This window comes from Carcharodon carcharias, chromosome 10 (genome assembly GCF_017639515.1).
Source record: "Carcharodon carcharias isolate sCarCar2 chromosome 10, sCarCar2.pri, whole genome shotgun sequence".
Classification (NCBI taxonomy): Eukaryota; Metazoa; Chordata; class Chondrichthyes; order Lamniformes; family Lamnidae; genus Carcharodon; species Carcharodon carcharias.
Window position 1 is genome coordinate 98938381 of NC_054476.1, and position 22048 is coordinate 98960428.

General features: G+C 55.3%; 1 protein-coding gene across 3 annotated transcripts in view; it reads left to right on the plus strand.

Annotated features, from left to right (window-relative positions):
- Window positions 1–22048, plus strand: part of mybpc3 (myosin binding protein C3) — a 1308988-nt gene that overhangs the window by 189778 nt on the left and 1097162 nt on the right. For 2 of the 3 annotated variants that reach the window (XM_041197987.1, XM_041197986.1), the window contains exons 6-8: window positions 9491–9608; window positions 11678–11726; window positions 12574–12621. In XM_041197987.1, coding sequence (XP_041053921.1) covers window positions 9491–9608; window positions 11678–11726; window positions 12574–12621 — 215 coding nt within the window. The remainder of the gene's footprint in view (window positions 1–9490; window positions 9609–11677; window positions 11727–12573; window positions 12622–22048) is intronic. The other variant, XM_041197988.1, reaches the window with a different exon arrangement.

The window sequence follows — 22048 nt, forward strand, 5'->3', positions numbered from 1 at the left end:
ACAGCCTATAGTGAACAGTCTCCGCCTCCTCCACAGCCTATAGTGAACAGTCTCCACCACCTCCACAGCCAATAGTGAACAGTCTACTCCAACTCCACTTCCAATAGTGAACAGTCTCCACACCCTCCACAGCCAATAGTGAACAGTCTACTCCAACTCCACTTCCAATAGTGAACAGTCTCCGCCCCTCCGCAGCCAATAATGAACTGCCTCCGCCTGCCACCCACCTCCCACCCAATAGGGGACTGACTCCGCACCCTCCACAGCCAATAGGGAACGGGCTCCGCCACCCCACAGACAATAGTGAACAGTCTCCGCCCCCTCCACAACCAATAGTGAACAGTCTTCGTCTCCCCCACAGTCAATAGGGAATGGTCTCCTTACCCCCACAGCACAGCCAATAGTGAACAGTCACCCCCCTCCATTTCCAATAGTGAACTGTCTCCACCCACCCACCCCACAGCCAATAGTGAACAACCTCCACACCCACCACAACCAATAGTGAACAGTATTCATCTCCCCCACAGTCAATAGGGAACGGTCTCCTTACCCCCACAGCAGCCAATAGTGAACAGTCACCCCCCTCCATTTCCAATAGTGAACTGTCTCCGCCCACCCACCCCACAGCCAATAGTGAACAGCCTCCGCACCCTCCGGTTCCAAGAGTGAAGAATCTCCCCCACCCCAACCCAGAGCCAAGAGTGAACAGTCTCCCCCCCCACTCCCCCTCATCCACAGCCAATAGTGAACGGTCTCCACCCACCTCCATAGCCGATAGGGAATGGTCTCCTTCTACCCACCCCACAGACAATAGCGAACGGTCTTTGTCCCCCGACCCCACAGCCAATAGGGAATGGTCTCCGTGCCTCCACTCCACAGCCAATAGTGAACGGTCTCCGCCCGCCTCCACAGCCAATAGGGAACGGTCTCCTTCCACTCACCCCACAGACAATAGGGAACGGTTTTGTCCCCCGGCCCCTCAGCCAATACTGAATGGTCTCTGTGCCTCCACCCCACAGCCAATAGTGAACAGACTCCACCCCCTCCACTTCCAATAGTGAACGGTCTCTGCACCCTCCGCAGCCAATATTGAACTGTCTCCACCCACCCACCACACAGCCAATAGGGAACGGTCTCCGCCACCCCACAGCCAATAGTGAACAGTCTCCGCTTCCTCCACAGCCAATTGGGAATGGGCTCTGCCCCACACAGCCAATAGTGAGCAGTCTCCGCCCCTCCACAGCCAATAGTGAACAGACGCCGCACCCTCCACTTCCAATAGTGAAGAATCACCCACCCCCTACCCACAGCCAAAAGTGAACAGACTCCACGGTCCCCACAGCCAATAATGAACAGTCTCCGCTCCCACCAAGACCAATAGTGAACAGTCTCCGCCTCCCCCACAGTCAATAGGGAATGGTCTCCGCCCCCATCCTGCAGCAAATAGTGAATTTTTTCCACACCGCCCCCCTCCACAGCCAATAGCGAACTGTCTCCGTCCCCCCACACACAGCCAATAGGGAAAGGTCTTTGCCCTCTCCACAGACAATAGTGAACAGTCTCGCCCCCTCCATAGCCCATAGTGAACAGTCTCTGCCTCCCCCACAAACAATAGTGAACGGTCTCCGCCCCCTCCACAGCCAATAGTGCACGGTCTCCGTACCCCCACCCACAGCCAATAGTGAAGAGTCTTCGCCCCCACCACTGCCAATAGTGAACAATCTCCACCACGCCCCACAGCCAATAGGGAACAGTCGCCGCACCCCCCCACCCACAGCCAAGAGGGAACTGTCTTCATCCTCTCCATGACAATAGTGAACAGTCTCCGCCCCCTCCATTGCCCATAGTGAACAGTCTCTGCCTCCCCCACAAACAATAGTGAAAGGCCATCGCCCCCTCCATAGCCAAGAGGGAACAGTCTCCTTCCGTCCACCCCACAGCCAATAGGGAACGGTGTCTGTCCCCCAACCCCACAGCCAATAGTGAACAGTCTCCGCCTGCTCCACAGACAATAGTGAACAGTCTCCGCCCCCTCCACAGCCAATTGTGAACAAACTCCACCCCCCAAAGCCAATAGGGACCGGTCTCCTTTCCCCCACCCCACAGCCAATAGGGAACAGTCTCCGCATCCCCCACAGCCAATAGTAAACGGTCTCTGTCCCACCTCCCCAGAGCCAAAAACAAAGTGTCTCCGAACCCCACCCCACAGCCAATAGTAAACAGTCTCCACCCGTCAACCCCCAGCTAATAGGGAACCGTCTCCATCCCCCCACCCCACAGCCATTAGGGAGCCGACTCCAACACCCAACAGCCAATAGTGAACAGTCTCTGCCCCCCACAGCCAATAGTGAACAGTCTCTGGCCCCCACAGCCAATAGTGAACAGTCTCTGGCCCCCACAGCCAATAGTGAACAGTCTGCGCCACCGCACAGCCAATAGTGAACAGTCTCCGCCCCCCCCTCCCCACAGCCAATAGTGAACAGTCTCCGACCCCTACAGTCAATAGTGAACAGTCTCCACCCCTCCACTTCCAATAGTGAACTGTCTCCATGGCCCCCCCTCCCACCATCCAATAGGGTACGGTCTCACCCCCCTTCCACATCAATAGGGAATTGTCACCGCACCCACAGCCAATAGGGAACAGTCTCCGCACCGTCCACCGCCAATAGTGAACATTCTCCACGCTCCCCACAGCCTATAGTGAACAGTCTCCGCCTCCTCCACAGCCTATACTGAACAGTCTCCACCCCTTCCACAGCCAATAGTCAACAGTCTACTCCAACTCCACTTCCAATAGTGAACAGTCTCCACCCCCTCCACAGCCAATAGTGAATAGTCTACTCCAACTCCACTTCCAATAGTGAACAGTCTCCGCCCCTCCGGAGCCAATAATGAACTGCCTCCACCCGCCACCCATCTCCCAGCCAATAGGGGACTGACTCCTCACCCTCCACAGCCAATAGTGTACAGTCTCCGCCCCCTCCACAACCAATAGTGAACAGTCTTCGTCTCCCCCACAGTCAATAGGGAACGGTCTCCTTACCCCCACAGCACAGCCAATAGTGAACAGTCACCCCCCTCCATTTCCAATAGAGAATGGTCTCCGCCCCCTCCGCAGCCAATAGTGAACTGTCTCCACCCACCCACCCCACAGCCAATAGTGAACAGCCTCCGCACCCTCCAGTTCCAAGAGTGAAGAATCTCCCCCCCAACAACCCAGAGCCAAGAGTGAACAGTCTCCCCCCCAACTCCCCCTCATCCACAGCCAATAGTGAACGGTCTCCGCCCACCTCCACAGCCGATAGGGAATGGTCTCCTTCCACAAACCCCACAGACAATAGCGAACGGTCTTTGACCCCCGACCCCACAGCCAATAGGGAATGGTCTCCGTGCCTCCACTCCACAGCCAATAGTGAACGGTCTCCTTCCACAAACCCCACAGACAATAGCGAATGGTCTTTGACCCCCGACCCCACAGCCAATAGGGAATGGTCTCCGTGCCTCCACTCCACAGCCAATAGTGAACGGTCTCCACCCACCTCCACAGCCAATAGTGAACAGTCTCCGCTTCCTCCACAGCCAATCGGGAATGGGCTCTGCCCCACACAGCCAATAGTGAGCAGTCTCCACGGTCCCCACAGCCAATAATGAACAGTCTCCACTCCCACCAAGACCAATAGTGAACAGTCTCCGCCTCCCCCACAGTCAATAGGGAACGGTCTCCGCCCCCATCCTGCAGCAAATAGTGAATTTTTTCCACACCGCCCCCCTCCACAGCCAATAGCGAACTGTCTCCGTCCCCCCACACACAGCCAATAGGGAAAGGTCTTTGCCCTCTCCACAGTCAATAGTGAACAGTCTCGCCCCCTCCATAGCCCATAGTGAACAGTCTCTGCCTCCCCCACAAACAATAGTGAACGGTCTCCGCCCCCTCCACAGCCAATAGTGCACGGTCTCCGTACCCCCACCCACAGCCAATAGTGAATGGTCTCCGTACCCCCACCCACAGCCAATAGTGAAGAGTCTTCGCCCCCACCACTGCCAATAGTGAACAATCTCCACCACTCCCCACAGCCAATAGGGAACAGTCGCCGCACCCCCCCACCCACAGCCAAGAGGGAACTGTCTTCGCCCTCTCCATGACAATAGTGAACAGTCTCCGCCCCCTCCATAGCCCATAGTGAACAGTCTCTGCCTCCCCCACAAACAATAGTGAACGGTCATCGCCCCCTCCACAGCCAAGAGGGAACAGTCTCCTTCCGTCCACCCCACAGCCAATAGGGAACGGTGTCTGTCCCCAACCCCACAGCCAATAGTGAACAGTCTCCGCCTGCTCCACAGACAATAGTGAACAGTCTCCGCCCCCTCCACAGCCAATAGTGAGCAATCTCCCCCCCCCAAAGCCAATAGGGACCGGTCTCCTTTCACCCACTCCACAGCCAATAGGGAACAGTCTCCGCATCCCCCACAGCCAATAGTAAACGGTCTCTGTCCACCCCCCCCCACAGCCAAAAACAAAGTGTCTCCGAACCCCACCCCACAGCCAATAGTGAACGGTCTCCACCCGTCAACCCCCAGCTAATAGGGAACCGTCTCCATCCCCCCACCCCACAGCCAATAGGGAGCCGACTCCAACACCCAACAGCCGATAGTGAACAGTCGCCAACCCCACACAGCCAATAGTGAACAGTCTCTGCCCCCCACAGCCAATAGTGAACAGTCTGCGCCACCGCACAGCCAATAGTGAACAGTCTCCGCCCCCCTCCCCACAGCCAATAGTGAACAGTCTCCGTTTCCCCACAGCCAATAGGGAATGGTCACCACCCCCCACAGCCAATAGTGAACAGTCTGCTCCAACTCCACTTCCAATAGTGAACAGTCTCCACCCCCTCCACAGCCAATAGTGAACCGTCTACTCCAACTCCACTTCCAATAGTGAACAGTCTCCGCCCCTCCGCAGCCAATAATGAACTGCCTCCGCCCGCCACCCACCTCCCAGCCAATAGGGGACTGACTCCGCACCCTCCACAGCCAATAGGGAACGGGCTCCGCCACCCCACAGACAATAGTGAACAGTCTCCGCCCCCTCCACAACCAATAGTGAACAGTCTTCGTCTCCCCCACAGTCAATAGGGAACGGTCTCCTTACCCCCACAGCACAGCCAATAGTGAACAGTCACCCCCCTCCATTTCCAATAGTGAATGGTCTCCGCCCCCTCCGCAGCCAATAGTGAACTGTCTCCGCCCACCCACCCCACAGCCAAGAGTGAACAGTTTCCCCCCCAACTCCCCCTCATCCACAGCCAATAGTGAACGGTCTCTGCCCACCTCCACAGCCGATAGGGAACGGTCTCCTTCCACCCACCCCACAGACAATAGGGAACGGTTTTGTCCCCCGACCCCTCAGCCAATAGTGAATGGTCTCCGTGCCTCCACCCCACAGCCAATAGTGAACAGTCTCTTCCCCCTCCACTTCTAATAGTGAATGGTCTCCGCCCCCTACGCAGCCAATAGTGAACTGTCTCCGCACCCCCCCCCCCCCAACTCCCAGCCATAAGGGTACAGTCTACGCACCCTCCACAGCCAACAGGGAATGGTCTCTGCCCCCTCCACTTCCAATAATGAACGGTCTCTGCACCCTCCGCAGCCAATAATGAACTGTCTCCACCCACCCACCACCCAGCCAATAGGGAACGGTCTCCGCCACCCCACAGCCAATAGTGAACAGTCTCCGCTTCCTCCACAGCCAATCGGGAATGGGCTCTGCCCCACACAGCCAATAGTGAGCAGTCTCCGCCCCTCCACAGCCAATAGTGAACAGACGCCGCACCCTCCACTTCCAATAGTGAAGAATCTCCCACCCCCTACCCACAGCCAAAAGTGAACAGTCTCCACAGTCCCCACAGCCAATAATGAACAGTCTCCACTCCCACCAAGACCAATAGTGAACAGTCTCCGCCTCCCCCACAGTCAATAGGGAACGGTCTCCGCCCCCATCCTGCAGCAAATAGTGAATTTTTTCCACACCGCCCCCCTCCACAGCCAATAGCAAACTGTCTCCGTCCCCCCACACACATCAATAGGCGAAGGTCTTTGCCCTCTCCACAGACAATAGTGAACAGTCTCGCCCCCTCCATAGCCCATAGTGAACAGTCTCCGTACCCCCACCCACAGCCAATAGTGAATGGTCTCCGTACCTCCACCCACAGCCAATAATGAAGAGTCTTCGCCCCCAGCACAGCCAATAGTGAACAATCTCCACCACTCCCCACAGCCAATAGGGAACAGTCGCCGCACCCCCCCACCCACAGCCAAGAGGGAACTGTCTTTGCCCTCTCCATGACAATAGTGAACAGTCTCCGCCCCCTCCATAGCCCATAGTGAACAGTCTCTGCCTCCCCCACAAACAATAGTGAACTGTCATCGCCCCCTCCACAGCCAAGAGGGAACAGTCTCCTTCCATCCACACCACAGCCAATAGTGAACAGTCTCCACCTGCTCCACAGACAATAGTGAACAGTCTCTGCCCCCTCCACAGCCAATAGTGAACAATCTCCACCCCCCAAAGCCGATAGGGAACGGTCTCCTTCCACAAACCCCACAGACAATAGCGAACGGTCTTTGACCCCCGACCCCACAGCCAATAGGGAATGGTCTCCGTGCCTCCACTCCACAGCCAATAGTGAACGGTCTCCACCCACCTCCACAGCCAACAGTGAACAGTCTCCGCTTCCTCCGCAGCCATTCGGGAATGGGCTCTGCCCCACACAGCCAATAGTGAGCAGTCTCCGCCCCTCCACAGCCAATAGTGAACAGACGCCGCACCCTCCACTTCCAATAGTGAAGAATCTCCCACCCCCTACCCACAGCCAAAAGTGAACAGTCTCCACGGTCCCCACAGCCAATAGTGAACAGTCTCCACTCCCACCAATAGTGAACAGTGTCCGCCTCCCCCACAGTCAATAGGGAACGGTCTCCACCCCCATCCTGCAGCAAATAGTGATTTTTTTCCACACCGCCCCCCTCCACAGCCAATAGCGAACTGTCTCCGTCCCCCCACACACAGCCAATAGGGAAAGGTCTTTGCCCTCTCCACAGACAATAGTGAACAGTCTCGCCCCCTCCATAGCCCATAGTGAACAGTCTCTGCCTCCCCCACAAACAATAGTGAACGGTCTCCGCCCCCTCCACAGCCAACAGTGCACGGTCTCCGTACCCCCACCCACAGCCAATAGTGAAGAGTCTTCGCCTCCACCACTGCCAATAGTGAACAATCACAGCCCAGAGGGAACAGTGTCCCCCCCCACTGAAACCCCCCCACCCCGCAGCCAAATTGAACTATCTCCGTCCCCAGCCTCAGTCCCCCCACCACACAGCCAATAGGGAATATTCTCCATCCCCCCAGCCCCCAGCCAATATGAACAGTCTCCACACCCCCCCACCAGAGCCAATAGTGAACAGTCTCCACACCCCCCCACCAGAGCCAAGAGTGAACAGTCTCTGACCCCCACAGCCAATAGTGAATAGTCTCCATCCTCTCCACGTCCAATAGTGAACAGACTCTGCCCCCTCCACAGCTAATATGGACCAGTCTCCGCACCTTCCATAGCCCATAGTGAATAGTCTCTCCTCCCCCACAAACAATACTGAACGGTCTCCGCCCCCTCCACAGCCAATAGTGCACAGTCTCTCTCCCCGCCCCCCACCACAGCCAATAGTGAACAGCCTCCACCCCCACCACAGCCAATGGGGAACAGTCTCTGTCCCCCGACCCCACAGCCAATAGGGAACGGTCTCTGTCCCCCGACCCCACAGCCAATAGGGAACGGTCTCTGTCCCACCACCCCACAGCCAGTAGGGAACGGTCTCTGTCCCACCACCCCACAGCCAATAGGGTACTGACTCCGCATCCTCCACATCCAATAGGGAACCGTCTCCGCCCCCTCAGCAGCCGCTAGTGAACTGTATCCGCCCTCCATCCCCAACCAATAAGGAACGGACTCTGCCACCCCACAGCCAATAGTGAACAGTCTCCGCTTCCTCCACAGCCAATAGGTAACGGTCTCCGGCCCCCACAGCCAATAATGAACTGTCTCCGCCCCCTCCACAGCTAATAGTGGACAGTCTCCGCCCCCTCCACAACCAATAGTGAACAGTCTCTGCCCCCTCCACAACCAATAGTGAACAGTCTCCGCCTCCCCCACAGTCAATAGGGAATGGTCTCCTTCCCCCCACCCCACAGCCAATAGGGAACAGTCTCCGCCCCCTCCACAGCCAATAAGGAACAGTCTCCACCCCCACCCTGCAGCGAATAGTGAATTTTCTCCACCCCCACCCCCCACCTCCACAACCAATAGCGAACTGTCTGCGTCCCCCCCAACCCAGAGCCCAGAGGGAACAGTGTCCGCCACCCCCCCCACCGCTTCCCGCAGCCAAATTGAACTATCTCCGTCCCCGGCCTCATCACCCCCCAACTCCCCACAGCCAATAGGGAATATTCTCCATCCCCCCAGCCCCCAGCCAATATGAACAGTCTCCACACCCAATAGTGAACAGTCTCTGACCCCCACAGCCAATAGTGAAAGGTCTCCGGCCCCTCCACAGCCAATAGGGAACGGTCTCCACCATCCCACAGCCTATAGTGAAGAGTCTCCGCCCCCTCAACAGCCAATATCGAACAGTCTCCTCACCCCATCACAGCCAATAGTGAACATTCTCCGACCCCCACAGCCTATAATTAACAGTCTCCGCCACATCCACAGCCAATACTGAACTGTCTCCACACCCCCTCCACAGCCAATAGTTAACGGTCTCTGCCTCCTCCACTTCCAATAGTGAACGGTCTCCGCCCCATCTGCAGCCAATAGTGAACAGACTCTGCATCCTCCACTTCCAATAGTGAACTGTCTCCGCCCTCCACCCACCAGCCAGTAGGTTACGGTCTCCACCGCACCCCCCCCCCCACCCATAGCCAATAGGGAACAGTCTCCATCCCACCACCCCACAGACAATAGGGAAAGGTCTCCACACCCTCCACAGCCAATAGAGAACGGTCTCATTCCCCCCACCCCAGACAATAGGGAATCATCTCCGTCCCCCCACCCCAGACAATAGGGAAAGGTCTCCTTCCCCCCCCCCACAGCCAATAGGGAACGGTCTCTGAGACCCAACAGCCTCTAGTGAACAGTCTCCGCCACCTCCACAGCCAATATTGAACAGTCTCCGACCCCTTCACAGCCAATAGTGAACAGTCTCCACAATCCCCACAGCCAATAGTGAACAGTCTCCGCCCTCCCATCTCCCATGGCCAATAGTCAATGGTCTCCTCACCCCTAGGGCCAATAGTGGGCATGTGTGCTTTTGCAACATGAGCAGTGGTCGGGGGTGGGGGGCATGGCTGCTAAATGTCAAGGTTCTTGTCCTTCCTGCTGATGTGTCCTTGATGAGGCCAGGCCTGACATTACTTCCTCCCTCACCCGGCTCTCCATAGGTCTACACCTTTGAGATGCACATCATACAGGCAAAGACCAATGATGCAGGAGGTTATCGATGTGAAGTCAATGACAAGGACAAGTTTGATTGCTGCAACTTTGAGCTGGGTGTTCATGGTGAGTCCAAGTCATCCCATAAACTACCTCCCTATGGAGAGGAGGGCTCTTCACTGGCTGATGGCCTGAGCTCCCACACCAATATGCCAGAATAACCACACCAATGTATGATTGCAAATGTTCCATTTCAGGGGAAGTACACCCAGACTGCTGGCTCTAATTCAAAAGCAAAAGCTCCCCAGATACTGGAGATCTGATATTAAAACTGAGAGTGCTGGAGATGTTCAGCAAGTCAGGCAGCGTTGGTGGAGACGGAAACAGAGTTCATGTTTCAGGTTCACCAAAACTGGGAGAAGCTAGAAATGTTGATATGTTTTAAGGGGAGGAAAGAATGAAAAGAAAGCTCTGTGATAGAGTGCAGGCAGAAGAGATTAAAGGACAAAAAGGATGATGGTGCAAGGGAAAGGAGAGATGGCAACTGAACAAGTAAAGAAACATTAAGTGGGCCTAGAGGAGCTGTCAACAGGAAAAACAGAATTAATACCAGCACCTGCTCCCTTTAAGAAAAAAGGAAGTTAGAGATTTTGCTCTGAAATTGTTGAACTCAGTGTGAGTCCTGAATGCTGTGAAGAACCTAATCAAATATTGAGGTGCTGTCCTCACACTGCTGCTGAGTTTCATTGGAACAGTGCAGCAGGCCAAGGACAGAGAGACCAGACTGGGAACAAGGCTGGGAATGAAAATAACAGGCAGCTGAAAGTTCAGGATCACGCTTACGTACTGAACAGAGGGCTCTGTAAAGCAGTTACCCAATCTGTGTTTGGTCACCTCAGTGTAGAGGAGACTGCATTGTGAGCAGTGAATACAGTAACCAAGTTGAAGGAGGTATAGATAAATTGCTGCTTCACCTGGAAGGAGTGGCTGGGGCCTTGGTCAGTGGGAAGGGAAGAGGTGAAAGGACAGGCGTTGAATCTCCTATGCTTCTATTAGAAGGCTATGAAGGGGAGGGGATGCTGGGGGCGATAGAGAAGCCTGGAATGCTGAAAGGGCAGGTGTGGGGGAAGCTGTGTTTGGTGGCATCATGCTGGAGGTGACAGAAATGACGGACGATGAAAGTTGAATATGGAGACTGATGGAAGGTGACAAGAGGAACCCTATCCTGGCTAGGAGAGATGGGAAGGGGTAAGAGCAAAACCGCTGGAAATGTGACAGACACAGTTGGATGGGCTGTTTAATTTCTTTATCCTTTCATGTGGGTGTCGCTGGCTGGGCCAGTATTTATTGCCCATCCCTAATTGCCCTTGCTCAGAAGGCCTTTAAGGGTCAACTACGTTGCTCTGGGTCTGGAGTCACATGTAGGCCAGACCAGGTAAGGATGGCAGATTTCCTTCCCTAAAGGACATCAGTGAACCAGGTGGGTTTTTACAACAATCGACAATGGTCATCATCAGACTTTTAATTCCAGATTTTTATTAGATTCAAATTCCACCATTTGCTGTGGCGAGATTCGAACCGTGGGTCTCTGGATTATTAGTCCAGTGACAATACCACTACACCATCACCTTTTAAAGGATGGGGAGGGGGATGACAGACAGACAGTTGGATGGCCTGTTTACTACCTGGGGGAGGGGGTGGGGGATCCTCAGTTGATGACAGGGAAAGATGTGTTGGACACACTGGTTTGGAAGATGCTGCTTCTATTTGATGTGAACCCAAAAAGCCAATGCATGATGGTGGAACTTGCAGGGACGGAAACAATAGGGTGAGGGGCAGAGGGTTAGGGAGAGAATCTTAAACCTTCAGCTTTAGAAAGCTGAAGGCATCGCCACCACTGGTGGAGCAGTTAAAATCGGGGAGAGAAATGTAAGAACAGGAGTAGGCCATTCAGCACATAGAACCTATTGTGTGTGTGCTACAGAGCGGAGCTGGAGGGGGACAGCTGTCTTGGAGGTTACAGAGATGAGGGCAAGGCCATGGGAGGATGAGAATTTTAAAATCAGTCGGAGGGAGCACAGGGGTGATGGGTGAATGGGTCAGTTGGCTATCGATGTACTATTTGGAACAAAGTTGTAAACATGTTGTGCAAATATTACAGTAGTGACACTAACTCTGGTGTGTTCTAATCCCAGAGGTCCCAGTGCAAGAGGAAGTGGATATTTTTTCTCAGTTCAGACGCACGTAAGTGACTCTCTTTAAATTTGAGATGTGAAATGTGTTTTAACATATCGAGGTCAATCTGATGTCTAATTCTCGACTTGTCAAACCTCACAGCAATACTTTACACCCAGAACCACCAAGAAAACCAGGGCCATTGAAGGCACAACCTGAGGCAAAGTTCTCCTCATGTGTTTCTATTGCCCATGAGTTTGGTGTCTTTACAGGCCTAGGTCTCAGTTGAGTCAGTGCTGCCGAGTGTTTGCCAGCCTGTGGCCTGGGCTTGTCAGAGTTGGCACAGGGTGCTGGCACTCCTGTCTGGACCTTACGGCTAAGCAGGGTCAGGCTTAGCCCATCATCAGGAATCTACTGCTGTTGCCTGGAGATGGGTCTCATCCAGGCTCGGTGACGTATAGGCAGCCCCATTTGGACAGAATCCAACATGCCAACATGGCAGGCAACACGCCATTGGGCCAAGGTGGCAGCGTATTGGTCAAACGTGGCAGTATATTGAAAACTGCAGCTGATTGGTGCAGGGTGGCAGCTTGGTGATCCAGTACAGGCGTTCATTGGGCAAATGTGTCCGAGTATTAGTTCAAGCTGGTCCAGTGTGGCAGCTTATTGCTGGTGTTTGATGAAGGAAGCAGCCTGTGACCACCACCCCCCTCTCTCTTCTTGTATTCCCTCAGCCTCATTGCATTGGTCATTGGCCTCTTCTTTCGTGTTTCCAGTTGATTTTATTGGGTTTTAAATATGACCTGTTGTTGGCTGAGTGTGAGTAAAGGTTCAGGTTGTGTCTGGGTGTGTTGCTGTGATCTGTGACAGCGACTGCAAAGAGAAGTTTTAACCTGGAATTCAAACCATCATCTAGGAGCCTGGCAGCAGTGGCAGCTCGGAAAAGGATGGGGATCAGTGGCAGGTAGTAACACTCTCCAACAGCACTCGATCCCAGCTCTTAAAGGGCCAGCAGCAACAATGGGAATGTCCAGGTCCCCAGTAACCTGATTGGCCAATTATAAATAGGGATAAAGCACAAACAAGGATTGGGAGTCCCTGCTCATGACCAGGGTCATGGCTCCTTTAAGAAGCTGGGTCAGTCAGCTGACTAAACAGCAATCACAGAATCTCTCCCAACATTTGGACCATTACAGAGTCCTGTTGTGGGGGCCATTCTGGGGGCAGCTGGACTGTGAAAGGCGATCACCGAGTCACATCAGCAACACAGTGGGCAGAATTTTCAGGTTGGCAGGCGGGCATGACTGGCGGGTTCAGGAGCAGCTGGAGAACAAGCTGCCCACTGCAGTCAGAACACGACTGCGATTTCACACTGATGGCCAATTGACGGCCAGCCAGCGAGGAACATGTTGAAATGCTCAGCGCTGCCAGGGAGAGGGACTGGAGGGGGCGAGCGCTGAATGAAAGCTCCCTGAAGACAGAGAGCTGCTTCGGGGAGCTGAAGACTTCAAAACAATTAAATAAAGATCATAAAATCAGGGGAAAATGTCCAAGCATCATAATCAGACACCTGAACATATACATGATAAAAATGCGGCCCATTGATAATTTTCATCAAAAATGCAGTCGGCCGATTCGCCCGCCTGCCAGCCATGACCACAATAAATTCAAGACAATTACACCTTTAATGTGATTAATTACCTCTTAATTGTTGGTGGGCACATTTCTGACTCCAGATCACCTGACATCATCGCGCATCATCATCATTGCCCATCATCATCACGCATCATCATCATCGCCCATCATCATCGCCCATCATCATCGCGCATCATCATCATTGCCCGTCATCATCGCACATCATTATCACGTGTCATCATCGCGCATCATCATCGCCCGTTAACATTGCGCATCATCAACATTGCGCATCATCAACATCGCGCATCATCAACATTGCGCATCATCAACATCGTACATCAACATCGCGCATCACCAACATCGCGCATCATCAACATCGCGCATCATCATCATTGCGCATCATCATCATCGCGCATCATCATCACGCATCATCATCATTGCCCGTCATCATCGCGCATCATCATCATCGTGCATCATCTTCATCGCGCATCACCATCGCACATCGTAATCATCGCGCATCATCATCACGCATCACCATCATCACGCATCACCATCGTCGCGCATCATCATCGCACATCAACATCATCGCACATCAACATCGCGCATCATCATCACACATCATCATCATCGCGCATCATCATCATAACACATCATCATCAACATCACACATCATCATCATCGCGCATCATCACCATCATCATCACACATCATTGCACATCATCATCATCACTCATCATCATCATCATCAACATCGCTCATCATCATCGCACATCATCATCATCATTGTGCATCATCATCATCATTGCACATCATCATCATTGCATATCATCATCATTGCACATCATCATCATTGCGCATCATCATAATCGCGCATCATCATCATCGCACATCATCATCATCGCGCATCATCATCATCGCACATCAACATCATCGCACATCATCAACATCGCGCATCATCATCACGCATCATCATCACGCATCATCGCGCATCATCATCATCGCACATTATCATCGCACATCATCATTGCACATCATCACTCACCATCATCGCACATCATCATCACGCATCATCATCATCATCGCGTATCATCATCATCACGCATCATCGCACATCATCATCATCATCAACATCACACATCAACATCATTGCGCATCATCAACATTGCGCATCATCAACATCGCGCATCATCAACATCGCGCATCATCAACATCGCGCATCATCAACATCGCGCATCATCAACATCGCGCATCATCATCATTGCGCATCATTACCATCGCGCATCATCATTGCACATCATCAACATCGCGCATCATCATTGCACATCATCATCATCCCGCATCATCGCACATCATCATCATCGCACATCATCAACATCGCGCATCATCCACATTGCGCATCATCATTGCGCATCATCAACATCACGCATCAACATCATCATCATTGCGCATCATCATCATCGCGCATCATCATCATCATCGCGCATCATCATCATCATCGCGCATCATCAACATCGCGCATCATCAACATTGCTCATCATCATCACACATCATCAATATTGCACATCATCATTGTCATTGCACATCATCCACATCGCGCATCATCAACATCGTGTATCATCATCATCGTGCATCATCATTGCGCATCATCAACATCACGCATCAACATCATCATCATTGCACATCATCATTGCACATCATCATCGCGCATCATCATCATCGCGCATCATCATCGCGCATCATCAACATCGCGCATCATCAACATCACGCATCATCAACATCGCGCATCATCAACATCACGCATCATCAACATTGCTCATCAACATCACACATCATCAATATTGCACATCATCATCGTCATTGCGCATCATCATCATTGCACATCATCATCATCGTGCATCATCATTGCACATCATCATCATCGCACATCATCATCGCACATCATCAACATCGCACATCATCATCATTGCGCATCATCATCATCGTGCATCATCATCATCGCGCATCATCAACATTGCGCATCATCATCATCGTGCACCATCATCATCGCGCATCATCATCATTATCGAGCATCATCAACATCGCGCATCATCATCATCATCATCATCGCACATCATCGTCATTGCACATCATCATCATCATTGCAGATCATCATCATCATTGCGCATCATCAACATCATCATCATCATCGCACATCATCATCATCGCGCATCATTATCATCATCGCGCATCATCATCATCATCGCACATCATCATCATTGCACATCATCATCATCATCATTGCACATCATCATCATCATTGCGCATCGTCAACATCATCATCATCATCATCACGCATCATTATCACACATCATCATCATTGCACATCATCATCGCGCATCATCATCATCATCATTGCGCATCATCATCGCACATCATCCTCAACATCGCACATCTTCATCATCGCTCATCAACATCACGCATCATCATCATTGCGCATCATCATCGCACATCATCATCATCGTGCATCATCGCGCATCATCATTGCACATCATCATCATCGCGCATCATCATCATCGCTCATCATCATCATCGCGCATCATCTCGCATCATCATCATTGCACATCATCATCATCGCGCATCATCATCATTGCATATCATCATAATCATCATCGCACATCATCATCATGGCGCATCATCATCATCATCGCACGTCATCATCATCGTGCTCCATCATCATCGCACATCATCATCATCATCGTCGCACATCATCATCATGCACAACAGCATCATTGCACATCATCATCGCGCATCATCATCATCATCATCATCGTGCATCATCATCATCATCACACGTCATCATCGCGCATCATCACCATCGCACATCATCATCATCATCGCACATCATCATCATGCACATCATCATCATTGCACATCATCATCATTGCACATCATCATCACCATCATCATCATTATCACGCATCATCACCATCGCACATCATCATCATCATCGCACTTCATCATCATGCACATCATCATCATTGCACATCATCATCGCACATCATCATCATCGCGCATCATCATCGAGCATCATCATCGCACATCATTATTGCACATCATCATCATCATCATCATCGCACATCAACATCATCACACATCATCATCATCGCACATCATCATCATCGCACATCATCATAATCATCGCACATCATCATCATCGCACATCATCATCATCGCACATCATCATCATCGCGCATCATCATCATCGAGCATCATCATCATCGAGCATCATCATCGCACATCATCATTATTGCACATCATCATCGTCATCATCATCATCATCGCACATCAACATCATCACACATCATCATCTCACATCATGATCATCGCACATCATCATCATCATCGCACATCATCATCATCGCACATCATCATCATCGCACATCAACATCATCAAACATCATCATCGCACATCATCATCATCGCACATCATCATCATCATCAACATCGCACATCATCATGATCACACATCATCATCATCGCACATCATCATTGTCATCATCATCATCATCATCATCAACATCGCACATCATCATCATTGCACATAATCAGCATCATCATAGCGCCATATTTTATATTCGAGCAGGTCATGTACAAGCTCACACGCAGCCTGAAAATTCTGCCCAGTGATTAGAACACTCAGTGTCTGTCTGCGAACCTGCTCCATACACCCCCCCCCCCACACACACACCCACACACCCACACACCCACAACCCCACACACACACACCCACCCCCACACTCACACACACCCACACACCCACACCCACCCAGCCCCACGCACCCACACACACACACACTCCCACACACTCACACACCCACACCCACACACACCCACCCCCACACACCCACCCCCACGCACCCACACACACACACCCACCCACACCCACACCCCCCACACCCACACCCACACCCCCACACACACACCCACTCCCACGCACCCACCCCCACGCACCCATCCCTACTCACCCACCCCCACGCACCCACCCCCACGCACCCACCCCCATGCACCCACCCCCACGTACCCACCCCCACACACACACCCACACCCACACCCACCCCCACGCACCCACTCCCACACACCCACCCACACGCACTCACCCACACACACCCACCCACACACACCCACCCACACACACACACCCACCCTCACCCACCCCCACACACTCACCCTCACCCACCCCCACACACCCACACCCACACACCCACCCCCACACACCCACAACCAAACACCCACACACACCCCCACACACCTACCGCCACCCACCCCCACACACCCACCCACACTCACCCCCACACAACCCCACACACCTACCGACACACAGACACCCTCACACACCCACCCCCAGGCACCCACCCCCTTGCACCCCCACACACCCAACCCCACACACCCAACCCCACACACCCACCCACACACATCCACCCCCACACCCCCACACACACACCCACACCCACACCACACACACACACACCCCCACACACCCACCCCCCTGCACCCACTCCCACACACCCACACCCACACACCCACACCCACACACCCACACTCACCAACCGCCCACATACCCACCGCCCACACACCCACCCAAACAAAACCCCACACACGCACCCCCACACACGCACCCCCACCCAACCCCACACACCCACCCCCACACACCAACCCACCCCAACACACCCAACCCCACACACCCACCCTCACTCAGTCCCACACACCCACACCCACCCCCACACACACCCCCACACACCTACCGCCACCCACCCCCATACACCCACCCTCACCCACCCCCACACAACCCCACACACCTACCGACACACACCCACCCTCACACACCCACCCCCACGCACCCACCCCCATGCACCCCCACGCACCCACCCCCACACACCCACACACCCACCCCCACACACCCAACCCCACACACCCACACACACAAACCTACCCCCACACCCCACACACCCACCCACACACATCCACCCACACACACCCACCCCCACACACCCACCGCCACACACCCACACCCACACCACACACACACCCACCCCCACGCACCCACCCACATGCACCCGCACGCACCCACCCCCACACACCCACACACCCACCCCCACACACCCAACCCCACACACCCACACACACAAACCTACCCCCACACCCCACACACCCACCCACACACATCCACCCACACACACCCACCCCCACACACACACCACCACACACCCACCCCCCTGCACCCACTCCCACACACCCACTCCCACACACATACCCCCAACCACCCACACACCCACACACCCACCCCCCTGCACCCACCCCCCTGCACCCACACCCCTGCACACACCCCCCTGCACCCACTCCCACACACCCACTCCCACACACCCACCCCCACACACCCACCCACCCCAACACACCCACACCCACCCACACACACACACCCCCACACACCCACCCCCACACACCCACACACACCCACCCCCACACACCCACCCACCCCAACACACCCACACCCATCCACACACACCCACCCCCACACACCCACCCCCACACACCCACACACACCCACCCCCACACATCCACACACACACCCACCCCCACACACCCACACACCCAAAACCACACACCCAACCCCACACACCAACCCTCACACAGCCACCCCCACACACCCACACACCGAAAACCACACACCGAAAACCACACACCCACCCCCACACACCCAACCCCACACACCCACACACACAAACCTACCCCCACACCCCACACACCCACCCACACACATCCACCCACACACACCCACCCCCACACACCCACCGCCACACACCCACACCCACACCACACACACACCCACCCCCACGCACCCACCCACATGCACCCGCACGCACCCACCCCCACACACCCACACACCCACCCCCACACACCCAACCCCACACACCCACACACACAAACCTACCCCCACACCCCACACACCCACCCACACACATCCACCCACACACACCCACCCCCACACACACACCACCACACACCCACCCCCCTGCACCCACTCCCACACACCCACTCCCACACACATACCCCCAACCACCCACACACCCACACACCCACCCCCCTGCACCCACCCCCCTGCACCCACACCCCTGCACACACCCCCCTGCACCCACTCCCACACACCCACTCCCACACACCCACCCCCACACACCCACCCACCCCAACACACCCACACCCACCCACACACACCCCCACACACCCACCCCCACACACCCACACACACCCACCCCCACACACCCACCCACCCCAACACACCCACACCCATCCACACACACCCACCCCCACACACCCACCCCCACACACCCACACACACCCACCCCCACACATCCACACACACACCCACCCCCACACACCCACACACCCAAAACCACACACCCAACCCCACACACCAACCCTCACACAGCCACCCCCACACACCCACACACCGAAAACCACACACCGAAAACCACACACCCATCCCCACACACCCACCCCCACACACCTACAACCACACACTCACCCCCACACACCCACCCCCACACACCCACCCCCACACCCACACCCACTCCCACACACCCACCCCCACGCACCCACCCCCACACACCCACCCCCACGCACCCACCCCCACGCACCCAACCCCACGCACCCACACACACCCACCCACACACACCCACCCCCAGACACCCACCCCCAGACACCCATCCCCACGCACCCACCCCCACGCACCCACCCCCACGCACCCACCCCCCACGCACCCACCCCCACGCACCCACCCACACGCACCCACCCACACGCACCCACCCACACAGACCCACCCACACAGACCCACCCACACACACACACCCACCTCCACACACCCACCCATATGCACCCACCCCCACACACCCACCCACACACCCACCCACACACACCCACCCCCGCGCACCCACACACACCCACCCCCAAACACCCACCCCCAGACACCCACCGCCCACCCACCCACACCCACCCCCACACACCCACCCCCACACCCACTCCCAAACAACCACACACACCCACACCCCCACACACCCACCCTCACCCACCCCCACACACCCACACCCACCCCCACACACCCACCCCCACACACCCACAACCAAACACCCACACACACCCCCACACACCTACCGCCACCCACCCGAACACACCCACCCTCACCCACCCCCACACAACCCCACACACCTACCGACATACAGACACCCCCACACACCCACCCCCACACACCCACCCCCACACGCCCAACCCCACACACCCACCCACACACATCCACCCCCACACACCCACCGCCACACACCCACACCTACACCACACACACACACCCCCACACACCCACCCCCCTGCACCCACTCCCACACACCCACACACCCACACCCACACACCCACACTCACCAACCGCCCAAATACCCACTGCCCACACACCCACCCCCACACACATACCCCCAACCACCCACACACACCCACCCCCACACACCCACCCAAACAAAACCCCACACACACACCCCCACACACCCACCCACCCCAACACACCCAACCCCACACATCCACCCCCACACACCCACCCACCCCAACACACCCAACCCCACACACCCACCCTCACTCACCCCCACACACCCACACCCACCCCCACACACCCAACCCCACACACCCACAACCAAACACCCACACACACCCACACCCACACACACCTACTGCCACCTACCCCCACACACCCACCCTCACCCACACCCACCATCACCCACCCCACACCCACCCCCACACACCCACACCCACCCCCACACACCCACCCTCACTCACCCCCACACACCCACCCTCACTCACCCCCACACACCCACACCCACCCCCACACACCCACCCTCACCCAACCCCACACACCCACCCCCACACACCCACAACCAAACACCCACACCCACCCCCACACACCCCCACGCACCCACCCCCCCACCCCCACACACACAAACCTACCCCAACACCCCACACACCCACCCACACACATCCACCCACACACACCCACTCCCACACACCCAACCCCACACACCCACACACACAAACCTACCCCCACACCCCACACACCCACCCCCACACACCCAACCACAAACACCCACACCCACCCACACACCCACCCACACCCACCCCCACACACCCAACCCCACACACCCACCCACACACCCACCCACACACACCCACCCCCACACACCCACCCCCACACACCCAACCCCACACACCCAACCCCACACACCCAACCCCACCCACCCCCACACACCCAACCCCACACACCCACCCCCACAAACCCAACCCCACACACCCACATACACCCACACCCACACACCCAACCCCACACAACCACACACACAAACCTACCCCCACACCCCACACACCCACCCCCACACACCCACCCCCACACACCCAACCCCACACGCCCAACCCCACACACCCAACCCCACACACCCAACCCCACACACCCAACCCCACACACCCACCCACACACACCCACCCCCACACACCCAACCCCACACACCCACCCACACACATCCACCGCCACACACCCACACCCACACCACACACACACACACACCCCCACACACCCACCCCCCTGCACCCACTCCCACACACACACACCCACACACATACCCCCAACCACCCACACACCCACACCCACCCCCACCCCCACCCACCCACTCCCACACACCCACCCACCCCCA